Source organism: Clarias gariepinus, chromosome 6 (genome assembly GCF_024256425.1).
Source record: "Clarias gariepinus isolate MV-2021 ecotype Netherlands chromosome 6, CGAR_prim_01v2, whole genome shotgun sequence".
Classification (NCBI taxonomy): domain Eukaryota; kingdom Metazoa; phylum Chordata; class Actinopteri; order Siluriformes; family Clariidae; genus Clarias; species Clarias gariepinus.
In genome coordinates, this window is record NC_071105.1 from 18,709,826 (window position 1) to 18,722,298 (window position 12,473).

At 38.1% G+C, this 12,473-nt stretch overlaps 1 protein-coding gene across 1 annotated transcript in view; it reads left to right on the top strand.

Annotated features, from left to right (window-relative positions):
- The window catches only part of chchd6b (coiled-coil-helix-coiled-coil-helix domain containing 6b), a 50,624-nt gene that overhangs the window by 6,623 nt on the left and 31,528 nt on the right, over window positions 1-12,473 (top strand). The window contains exons 4-5 of the mRNA XM_053497836.1: window positions 2,215-2,359; window positions 9,556-9,639. Of these exons, the coding sequence (XP_053353811.1) occupies window positions 2,215-2,359; window positions 9,556-9,639 (229 nt within the window). The remainder of the gene's footprint in view (window positions 1-2,214; window positions 2,360-9,555; window positions 9,640-12,473) is intronic.

Consider the following 12,473-nt stretch of genomic DNA (forward strand, 5'->3'; position numbering starts at 1 on the left):
GGACTACAAATTGACTTGGCCCCTAGGTATCCTAATATTGTTTTTGGGTTGTCCCTGGTGACTTCGATATACCTGGTGTTCAATGGGGTTGAGGTCGGGACACTGTACATTAAATGTTCAGCTTTATTGTAGTCAATGTTTAGGGATTATTTAATTAATTTATTTATTTGCCAGTAGACAACACATATGGCATTAGGTAATTAAGTCACAACAACAACAGTCAGCTGTTAGTTTACCACATGAAGGTCAACTTCAGCAGAAATAGTTGTTGCAAGAACGGCATTGTCAAGTGCATTTACAAAGCACATCAAGCACCATGATGAAACTGGCTCTCATCCCAGAAGAGCAAGACCAAAATTTACCTCTGCTGCAAAGACGTTAATTTAGAATTATCAGCCTTAAAATTCATCAATCAACAGCAACTCAGATTAGAGCCCTTATGACTACTTTATATTTACATTTCTCTTATCCAGAATGACTTACAAAAGTGCTTTGAAGTTTCAGTCATTGGATAGACAGAGCCTAAGTAGCAGTCACACCTCATTATGAACTATTCAGGTCTGGAAAGAGCAAGGAATTAAACTAGTAATTGTGTGTGTGTGTGTGTGTGTGAGTGTGAGTGATGCGTACATTACCAGTCAAGAAAAAAACTTGAGTACTCCAGCTATGTAAGAATTTATGTATTGTAAATCAACTATTGTTCAAAGATCATGAGTTTCCAGATGACTGAGAGTAAATTCTGTAGCACTGTCTGGATGGAGAGAAAAATGTGACATTTAGCCCTGCTGTCAGAGAGGGACTATTCCTCCATCTTTTATAATCGGTTACATAGAGCCCTTTGCAGATGACATGAGCAATAATCTGAAATTTTTCAACAGCCACATTTCATTTGTTCTAATAGAAAATTTCAGCAAATTCAGTATTGCATCGATAGATTTTCAATAGTTTCATTACAGCTGCATTTTTTTTCTTTTTCTCACTCTCTCTCTCTTCTTCTCTTTCACTCTCTTCTTCTCTCTTTTTTTCTCTTTTTACCCCTTTACTCTCTTTTACTCTCTTTTTCTCTCTCTCTCTCTTTCACTCTCTCCCTCTCTCTTCTCTTTTTACCCCCTTCATTCTCTTTTACTCTGTCTTTCTCTCTCTCTCTCTGTCTTTCTCTCTCTCTCTGCATTTGAGTTGGCTTTGGCTGGCAGCATAGAGCTTCATGTGATATAATACTGTTAATAGAAAAAAAAGAAATTAGTTGTATTTTAGTCTTCTGTTTGTAATGGCATCTTTCCTTTATATTTTTAGTATTTAATGTAAATATAGATATAATTTCTTAAATTGGAAAACATAATTAAGGGAAATTGATAAATGAATTTTTCCTTATTATTACTCTTTCATTATCGTCATATAATCATTGGAATGTTTTTGGGAAAATAACCGAACAGTTTTCCCTGTCTTATGATGTTCTGCATGCAACATCAAAGTCTCCACAAAAAACTAAAAAACACTTCTATTCTGCCTGTTGGGCTTTTGTAAACTCCACAGCATGGAACCTGATAAGCACTATGTATGGTCAGTGCACGTTACTCTAATATGATGGATGTAGGAATACTGGAGTGTAATTTCTCTGTGGACTGTGCCTGTTTAAAAGTTTGGACCTAACCTTAATGCAGTAAATCTTGTCTGCGCATTTTATAGAGTCCCTAGTGGAAAATGACTGACTCGAATTTAAAACGTGCTCGGTTTTCTGAAATCCTGCAACAGCGTTGCTACCGCTCTAAAAAAATAAATAAATAAAGGAGAAAAAAGCCTTATGGATCTCACTTCTAGTTAGTAATGTGTCCCAGTAGTTCTGTAACAGAGACAAGTGCAATACACAGGCCAAGCAGTAAACAATTAACAGATCCAAGATATTGTTTCTATTTAACCTCGGTACTCTGTGGTAGCAGATTTTAAAGCTCATAATATTCTTTTGTCATGTTCACCAGCATTGATCTGATATGACATCTAAATGACAGGTCACATCCGGGGTACTTGGGTAGATCAATTAAATGTTATAGTATGCAGTCGTCCTTGATGGAACTGACCCACTTAGTGAGGCATACATGGAGATTTCAGGGGCAGTTCTGAGGTGTGTCATTATCCCATGTAAGAATCGTACTTGATAATGAAGTGCTTATTGTTGTGTGTATGTTCTGTGGTGTTTGTGTGTTGTGTGGGCTGTAGGTTCGAGCTGGAGCAGGCTCTGCTGAAGGAGGAGTTGGCACGTATCACTCGTAGAGAAAAAGAGTCTGTGGGAGATGATGTGAACCCTGCTGTTCTCCAAGAAAGAGCCAGAACCAAAGAGGAACAGAAGAATGTACAGAACTTAGTAAGACAGACTCTCATACACACACAACTCGGATTTGTTTGAACCAAGTTAAAAATATTTACACAAGAATTACTTTCAGTGGTCCACTGAGCTTGCAATGCTTTTCTCCTCTGTGTTTTCTTTCTTGTCTGTCTGCCTGCACGTCTGTCTGTCTGTCTCTGTGCGCATCTGTGCTTCTCTGCCCACTGAAAATTGATTTGCTTCATGTTGTTGTTCTCCGCTTGGTGTTTTAAGTGAGCGTAATGATTATTGAGTGCAGGACGTTTCTTCCCATCCGCGAGTTTGTCCGCTATAATGGCGCAGGATTGTAATGAGGCTATTCACGGCGGTTGATTATATTAGCTTGCTCATCCACAGACAGGGCTGTCAATACTAGTTAATGTTTACATTTGTAGCAAAGCCGCTGCTCATGTGGTCATATTATCTGCTACTGAGACATTTCCGTCCATGACCAGCTGTAATGGAGAAACTTCACGATGAACTGAAAGCCTGATCAGATTCCTGTTGCATGGCCATCCGTGGACTGGGTGTGTCCCAGGCGGGTTTCTCTCCACTAGATGGCAGCAGAAGCATTCTTTTTTTTTTTTTTTTCCCGCTCTCCCCCCACATTGTGCTTCACTTGAGAGTGGTGGAATGTAAAGGAGTGGTCCTTAATTGCAAAACTGTATGAGCATCATGCAGCTGGAATTTACATCAGATTGGCTTTAATCTTGCATTTAACTAAGAGCACGGGGCCAAATATGGAACTAATTACAATCCAAATTACACACCCATGTTTAGTAGCAAGGTTTCATGTCAACCAGCTTCGGGTGGGGTAGGACGTGAGGCAGGACATGGCACGATATTTGATTGCATCGTGTCTTAATTCTCTCCTAAATCATATTCATCATGAAACTTTACTGTTGGATCTTTACTCGGGGGGGAAAAAAAATCTGAATGGAACAAAAAGAAACCAGTGGGTTTTTGAAATCATATCAAGCTGAGAAGCTTGAACTGCACAAAAGAAAGAAAAGAAGAAAGATTCAATCCATATGAATATTAAGAATACAACAAATCTGTGGACAACAATCGATCAGGGACAACAAAGACCACATTGAAATTTTTCTCGGAGGTTGTCATGGTTACAGGCGATATTCAAGGCTGTCACGACAGGGGAACTGACTCTGTTTACCTGTCCTCCCAGGCAGTGCTCTTTCCACCTCTTTTTGCCTGTTGTAATGTAGCCTTACAACACTTTCACAGTCATGTTTATTAGTACATTAAATACAGTACTGATTTCTGAGCACTGATTGATGTTGCTGGTAAAAAAATACTAATAAAAACTCAGCGGAGAACCAGCGGTAGAGCGCTACCTTGTCGTCTTTCCATGTCACGGATATATGTCTACTTTTTTTTTCTCTTTTTAAATCTTTATTTTCCATTATGTCGAAAATGACACATTTTGCACTCATCTGTCATTTAAGGTAAATATCTGCATTTTAACTAGCACTGATTACCGTTTTAAAACCTTTAATAGAATTACAGTTTTATTTGTGTAGCACTTTTAACAGTATACATTGCCATAAAGCAACTTTGCTATAAAGAAATCCAGTGACCATGGCAGGGACAAACTCCCAGAGAGGACAAGAGAAAGAACCTTGAGAGAAAACAGACTTAAAAGGCAGCCCACTCTCCTCTAAGCAACTCTGTATAGTGGGATTGTGACTCATTGCTTTTCTACAATTATGATCTTTAAAGCCAACTAGTACAATTAAAAGATGTTCACCATCATACAGTATATGCATCATAGTCTTTATAGTTACTGCATCAGCTCTAAGGTACACGTCTACACCATCCCGGTTCAATTATTTATTAAATAACAAGCGAGAAACAAAATTATACAGTATTTTTTTTTATTTTTATATTCTATCTTCAATATTTTTACTGACAGGTGTGAGAGGCGTTAAACTTTCAGGCTGGTTGTGTCAAGCCAAGATTCTTATTATATCAAGAACAAGAGGTTAAATGTTTATAGGTTTTGTATGGAAATATCACTGTTACCCGCAAATGACCTGATCTGATTTTTGGCATCGATTTAAGCAGGTTCAAGGTAAAATATAGATTTTCCTTAACAGTTTCCTTGCTGTCCGTCATACAGAGGTAATCTTTCTTTCAAAGAAAGTGTTTAGGAACTCAAGGTCCACAGTTTAACCATCTGTTTATCTTTTTATCTATCAGCCGATGATTAAAGACGTTCTTGTGAGTGCCAACATTTCAGAAATGGCTGGTCAGGTTTATTCATCCTGTTGCCAAATTAACTGATTTATCAGTAAGGGCAGAAAGCCCCTACTATAATTTTTGTGGGTTTAGCCCAAAAGCTTTAGACAAAAATATGGGTCATATGGATGGAGGGATTTGTGTGATATTACCTTTGTAAGGAATTGGATCGACATGTTTTCTAAAAAAACTCTTGCTTTCTGCTGCTGACCAGACAGCCATATTTCCCTCAATTTTGCACACACCCACTAAACATATGAAAACGTTCAGCATGGTCTCTTGAGCGCTTTAGAAAAAAGTTGACCGTGGCAGAAAATGCACCGTTTTTGCATTATGAAAAATTTGATTGGGACCAGCGCCGCACACCGTTTTGCTCCCACGGCACCTAGCTCACTTTGTGTCCATTCACAGAGAGAAACGCGTCACATTGGAAGGCTCGAAAAATGTCTAAGATCATGTCAATTAAAAAGTAACCTCTTAAAAAAAAAATCAACATTTTAAAAAAATGCTTCATAGGTGCAGGGTTGCCATGGCAACCGATCAAAACTACACCCCTCTCCACTAACACTCTCAGAGCCACAGGCTGCCTGCATGGCCAGATCTTAGGAACCGTATGGACTACGAATTAATCTTTTTTTTTTTTTTTTTTTTTCCACCTTTTTGCCCAGGAGAACTCATGTCTTTCAGCCATACGTCACAATTTTACCTAATTCAAGTAAATGCTTCACAAAATCACAGGTGCGTCATGTGTAGACATTGGACAATGTTAAAATATCAACATGCATGCACAATTCAAGATTGATGCCAACTTTAATATGAACTTTTAATCTTTAAACTGGAAGTTAAATACATTTTAGAGAAAACAAAAGTCTCCAAAGCACTAGATTAAATAGGGAGAACATTTAGTCGTTTTGAGCAAATTCTTACCACAGCCAGAACTCTCATAAACCATAATCATAGTACTATTCTGTTCAAAGTTAAATGTAGTGTGACTTAATGGTTCTCTTTCCACTTTGCCTAATCTCTCTTCACCTCCTCTCGCACACCTTTCATCTTTCCAGTTGTGTCAGTGTTTCACAGAGGTCCCCTTGCTCCTTTCATTCTAAAATGTTTTTACTTGTGTCTGTCTATCTTTATTCTTGGGTTTCTCTCTTCAGCCTCCTACATGAGAGTGAGAAATGAGAGTCTGGGGTTAAAGTGTTTACATAAAGGGTTATCATATTTGTGTAAGCCACTGCATAGTCATAGATATAATGTACAAGTTAAGACACTTGCACACATTCATAAATTGACCAAGAACCAATGGTTTAAAGACCAATAGAAATGGAGAGGAGAGAGAAATGGAGTCAGAGCAAAAGGGTTAGGTGTTGATGAGATTTAAATGCATGCAAAGAGAAGGATTTTGCAATGCTCGCCGTTGCTTCACTTGTTAGCTGTGAGTCAGAGAGGGAGAGCGAGCGAGAGCGCGAGAGAGAGAGATTGCTTCAGGCGAGAGACAGAACTAAGAACGTGCTGCCTATCAACTGCAGGAATTCCACAGAGAGACAGAGACAAGCACGCAGTCCAAGTGGAGAAATAATTCCAGGTTTTGATTCTATGGAAACTTTACAATGCTATTAAAATTCCGTATTGCATCAGAACTCGCAGGTTTTCTCCCCACTCTCCGTCTCTCTGTCTCTCTCTTCACAGATATAGTCTAGACCATGAGCTGAACAGGCTACCTGAGCTACCTTCTTCTCCTTTTTTTTGTCACTGTCTTCTTTCTCAGTCTCTAAAACACACATGCTGTGATACCACTAGTATCAGTCAGTCCATTTTCACACTCTCTTTCCTGAACTTGGTCAGATGTCTTAAAGGCACACACATCCTGACCTGCTGTATATTGAGGAGAAGAGTCTTAACCAATATAAAATTGCTACTGCAGATTAGTGATGGGAAACCCAAGTCACCATCCAGTATGATTATATTACGATACCAAGGTGACTGTTTGATTCATATTGCAATTTTGTATCACAATTTTATGAATATCCTGATTTTAAATAATATTTAAATATATTTATTTACATTAACTCAAGTTTTATACTTTAGCTTTATTTAACAGCATCACAACTGAATTGAACATGAGTAATTTAATGCAGCCCTTTTTTTAGTATTGGTTTTCTCGTTTAAAAACCAACAGCAGCATTTAAATAATACAAATTGACTTAAAATACAAGAATTAACCATTTAACTGAGCAGCACAGATCTCTGTCTCAGCACGTATTATGGTCATCCATCATAATTATTATTTCTAAACGAAATTAGCGAATAATTCACGCCTTCCACACAGGATGAAAATGTGTGAATTGTTTAGAGCAAAACACCCTTTAGGATTATAAAGAAATTGACTCAAAGTCTCAAACCTCTAATTAACAGTGTACGTGCAGATCTAGTGGCTTCTACCATATGCGGTTTTAAGAGTAGTTAGCGCTTGTGATGTTTTATAGGGGGGGGGGTGGATTGGAGGATTTTGATACGTGTGATTTTCGATAATGTAACACGTTAACAATGCATTTCCGTTGCGCCACTTGGCAGGTCTGCGCTGATTCCTAAGTCAGTCATATCTAAGGCTGATCGTCCGATCACGCTCAAAGCCAATTAAATTGAAAACCAGACAACTCTGGCCACTGGTTCATCGAAGGGATCATTCCAGTTATACATGTAAAAATAATAATTCTTTAGAAAAATCTATTTTGTAGTCTATTCTATTTTGCCGATATAAATTGCCCCACAAAAGAATTGCGATTCATGACTGTATCATGATTCATAACTGCTAATGCTCTGTTAATCTCTCTCTCGTGCTCTCTCTCTCTCTTTTTTTTTCACTGTATGTTGATATGGCCTTAGTAGTGAGAAATGAACGTGTAACTAGCACTCGCTGCATATCTGTGTGCAGAAATCTCAAATGCTATTAGATTTAATGTTATATTATAATACTGCTAATCCTTTTACTAGAATCGCTGTGGGATTTTTGCCGACGATGATAAGCCTAGCCAGTCTCAGTCTGCCGAAAGAAAAAAGAAATATATAAAACCTCTTTTGTGCAGATTATGCTCTGTTCTGCTATTTATTAGAGCAGAGAAAGCTGGGATCTGCCCTTTTAATCATGAAGGGATAACTCAGTCGCTCCATTTAACCCTTTTCTTTTCTACATGATAAATTTCACACAGCCCAGCAGCTATATTAGCACACTAATACGAAATTAGCACCGAACCCAATGTAAAGTCCCCTTTTCTCTTCTTTTCTTTCCCTTTCTCTTTCTTCCCCCTCGTATCTTTTCCCAATATCTCCTTCATTTTTTTTGTTTCTTCGCTCATGTTTCTGGCTCTGTTTCTCTTCTGTTTTTTTCTCTCTTGTTGTCCTCTTACTTACACTTCAATATCTTTTTTTTTTTTTTTTCCCTTCCTCTGTCTTATTTTTTTATCACCCCCCCCCCTTTCCTTTTTCACAGCAGCCAGCTGAGCTGAACGCTTGGGTAAGCAGAAGCTGCTCCCTGTTAATCTTACTTTTCTCTCTCTTTATTCAAATGGCGTGTTTTCATTGTGCATTATAACAGAATGGAAGTGTGAGTGTGTGTATACACACACACACGTACACACACACAGATGACACCTCCATCACAACACTTTTGGAGCTATTCAGCTAGAAAATTGCACATCATCTGCGTAGTAGAGTGAATGGAACCTTCCTGCCAACAAACACTAACTGAATGAAGAAAAATGAGCAGTATGATTACACTGTATGTAATTATGTGTGCATCTGTAAGCTAATGTGTACGTGTGTGTGTTGGGCGGGAGGGCTCTAAAAGCTAGCCCTTTGTGTGCCATCTCATTCATGTGTCACACCAGTTGTACAGGTGTCTATACATTGGACAGGTGTAATGACTTCTCGCATTTCAGACAATTCCACTGCATAAGTTATGGATGAAGATCGAGGGGAAAAAAAGGAGAAATGAAATGCAGAATAGGGATCAGATTTAAATCGCCTCCGTCATCCTGGGCCCCTGTTTTAATTTTCCCTCCGACAAGAATTATGCACTCACTCTGTCTCACTTATAGGGTGCATGGCTTAACTTCTCCAAACACCTTGTTCGTTCTCTCTCTCTCTCGCTATTTTATCTCTCTCAGTAGAATTGTCTTTTCTGCACATGTTCAGGTTATCCATTTTAATCATTTCTTTTTCTTTTTTTTACCCTGCTCCCCCTTTGCATGCTGCAAAGCGCTTTGTATGCTTAATGGCTTTTTAAAGGCAGCTTCAGTCATTGTGTCCGTCTCTTTCTCTCCCAGGTAAATCTACGTACATACTCACCATGTCAGATGGCAGTCCAATGAGTAAACGCACAGAGCATGTAGTTTATTTCTGCATCGCTGCTGATCTGAGATCACTCGCGCACACCGCCTGCTTTGTATCACTTTGTATCACCGCACACTCGTATCAGCTGTGGCCATAACATGTCAGCGAACATCCCACCTATTACACTACTAAAATTCGATTCATCCCCTGTACGGCCTTACACACACATACAGACACACACGTGGTCCTCAAGCCTCTTTCACACTACATTTGTGTTGCCAGTTGAACCGTCCAAATATCAACAGGGAAGTTGTATTAATTTCAAGTCTGCACTGAGTGACATTGCGGAACATTGCAACAAGTCATGCGGAGTGAAAGGTGCATGCACGAGTTTGGAGGTAGTAATTAGGGCTGGTGCACGAGATCACATTGGAATTCTGAAAAGCTCCATGGACTACAACTCTGTTTAAATGGGATATGTCAGCAGAAGTGAGATTACACACTTGTAAGTGTCTTTATCTACGTCTCATTGGCTCTCTCTCTCTCTCTCTCTCTCTCTTCCCGTCTTTCTCTATCTCTCTCTCTCTCTCTCTCACTGTCTCTCCAAGGCCAAACAGCTAGCGAGGAAAGAGGCTGAACTGAAGCATCTGGCTGCATTCTACAAAGAGCAACTGCAGCTCATGGAAAACAAGGTAACACGCGTGCATACACAAACAGATCAGTGGAGTAACCAGCCTACAAGAAGGGTGGATTTATTTATTTTTTTTCTAAAAAGAGCCTTTTCATTACACACACACACACACACACATTGTCACAAACAGGAGGAGAAATATGCATTCAGTGAGAGAGTTTATTAAAGTTTTAACATATTCACCAATCTTGAAGCCTAAACGATAAACAAGAGGGAAGTCCAAAAAAAAAAAAAAAAACAGCACCAGACTACTAATGCTATCCAATAGGTAGAAACAAGTATACAGGCAGTAACAAAAGAAGGAACCCGCTAATAATACGGCTCGAAATTGCATCCTGCAGAAATGTCAAGACTTTGCAAGGAAGGGCTGGTCTAACAGAAGTGCATACATTAAGTTGAAAAACAAGTGAAGCTAATAGAATCTAATAGATGTGGTGGAGTGCTAAAAACAACCAGGACCTTCTTTCATGTTGTTATCTGGAGTTTATTTGGATTTTTACCCTTTGAATTTACAAGGGTAACATGAATTTTGGTAGACAATATTCAAATGGGTGCTTTACAATCAATTAAATCACCTTTTTGTTGGTTGGTGTTTTAGTTTAGCCTCATTCTGATTTTTCTTATACTTGCTAACATTTTTATAAGCTTCAGCTCAGTCACTGCATGCAGTCATGCAGTACTCTTCTTCTTGTTTTGTCAAGTCTGTGTGTGTGTTTGTGTGTGTACACGCATACCGTATTTTTTATTTTTTTTTTACCGCAAACCTTTGTATAGAGGACGAGTTAATCTACCATCATGTGCAGTTTGAACGGCCTATGTCGGGTAGTAAAAAAAAAAAAGTACCATAACCTCATTATGTTCGGTACAGCCCTAGTATTTCACACGTCCTGCAGGGCATTCAGGACTACATAAAGAAACCTCATGCCGTTCTCATATACACAAACTGGAATGAAATTTTCGAATGACTTGTAAAACGAATTAACTTAACCAATTGCTAAATGTACCTTGAAGAGAGTTAGACTTGCACATTGTGGCACTTAAACTTGAATGAAGTGGTTCTTGTGATCAGTTTGCATCATAATTGCATTTACGTTTCTATTTTTCATTTCATTATGTGGACACTTTCTAACTGGATAAAACCCTGGTACTAAAGATGCGTGAGACGACCGAGTGCAGTCTTGTATGATTGAGCTGGCAAGCTAACCACCTGTCAACCGCTAATAAAGGGTTCCTGAACTAGCAAGCAAACTTTAGTTGAAATCCCTAACCTCCTGCTTGACTTTCAGACGGTTATACAGCGCAGCTGCTTTCTTTAGTTTGGAAAATAAATCTGACTGCACAAGTTTTCTTGTATTCTCCTCTCTATGACCAGGCATGTGGTGAATGTACTTTATGCTGCCTGCTAGTTTATAGTTTAACAACATCGCCACGGTAACCGAAGTGAGGAGTCGTGTCTGCATCTGATAATGATAATCAGTTCTCTGCTCGGTTATTTCTTTAATGATTCATTTTTACTAATAATCAAATAAATTCAGTTCAATTAAATTTTATTTGTCTAGCACTTTTAGCAGTGGTCATTGTTGCAAAGCTGCTTTACAGAATTACAAAGAAAAAAAGGGGGAAATGTGTCTGATCAAAATGACCAGATTGTCCCTGCTGAGCAAGCCGAGGATGACTGTGGCAAAGAAAAACTCCCTGAGATAGCAATAGGAAGAAACCTTCAGAGGAACCAGACTAGAGAGGGAACCTCATTTAGTTGATCTCAGATAGCAGGGATAATCTTATAAGGCCTATAAATACGGTTATTTTAGACATAAAAAACCCAGTGCTTTTTATCTCTGTATTTATAATTTCCCAGCAAATATAAACAATTATAAACATTTACAAAGACGAGAGAAAGTGTTTGTTTATTTCCAACTTGACTATTTCTACAACGATAAATATTTTACATTCAGGTACGTATGAGTGCAACATGGTGTATGAGAATACCATCCTAGCAAACTGGGAGAAGTGTTTCTTAAATAACTCAGTTTGATGATGCATTTATTTAATATCTAGAACATAAATGATTTAACACTGAAATGGAGGAATAGGAGACGAGGCAAAGAAAAAAATTTAGATCTTCTGAATGTTAAATATTCAGTATGAAATTTTAAAAATAAATTGCCAACCCAATTTTTTCTGTCATTTTTAAGTAAAAAAAAAAAAAATTAAAAAATGTACCTGAAAATCAATATCTCAAGAAAAAAACTGCATTTTGACATCATTTATCACCTATTTCATATTGTCAGAATGCTAATGTTGTCATAATGTGCAACAATGAAGTTATTGCTGTTACAAACAAAAGCGTATACAAAATAGGTTTTTGTCAATGTTTTATGTCTGTCTGCATGTCTTTTTGGCAGAGACATTTGTAACAGTGCCAGAGTTTATTTTAATAATCATTCGCCATGATGTAAACCAGGTTAAAGTAGCTGTGTTGGAAGAGCTCCTTTGCAATTATAGCTTGTCAAGCGACATCTTGCATTTCATTGTGTTGAGCGAAGATTTTATTACACAAATTAAATGTGCAGGACTTCTATAGGCCATAACAGAGACGCTTGCTTGTCTATTTGTAAAGCAAGAAGTAGGTACATTACTTCACTGCAAAACATGAGGGGAGAAAAAGAGAGCTGCTTTAAATCTTTTTATTTATTTTATATAATGAGCAGGCAGATATCCATATATCCCACCTGTGTGAATTATTTGCTGCAATACAAATAACAAAGAACACATTAATTTAACAGAAAAATACTCTTTGAAAAGTACTTTTACTCACTGACCTCTCTGTTAACC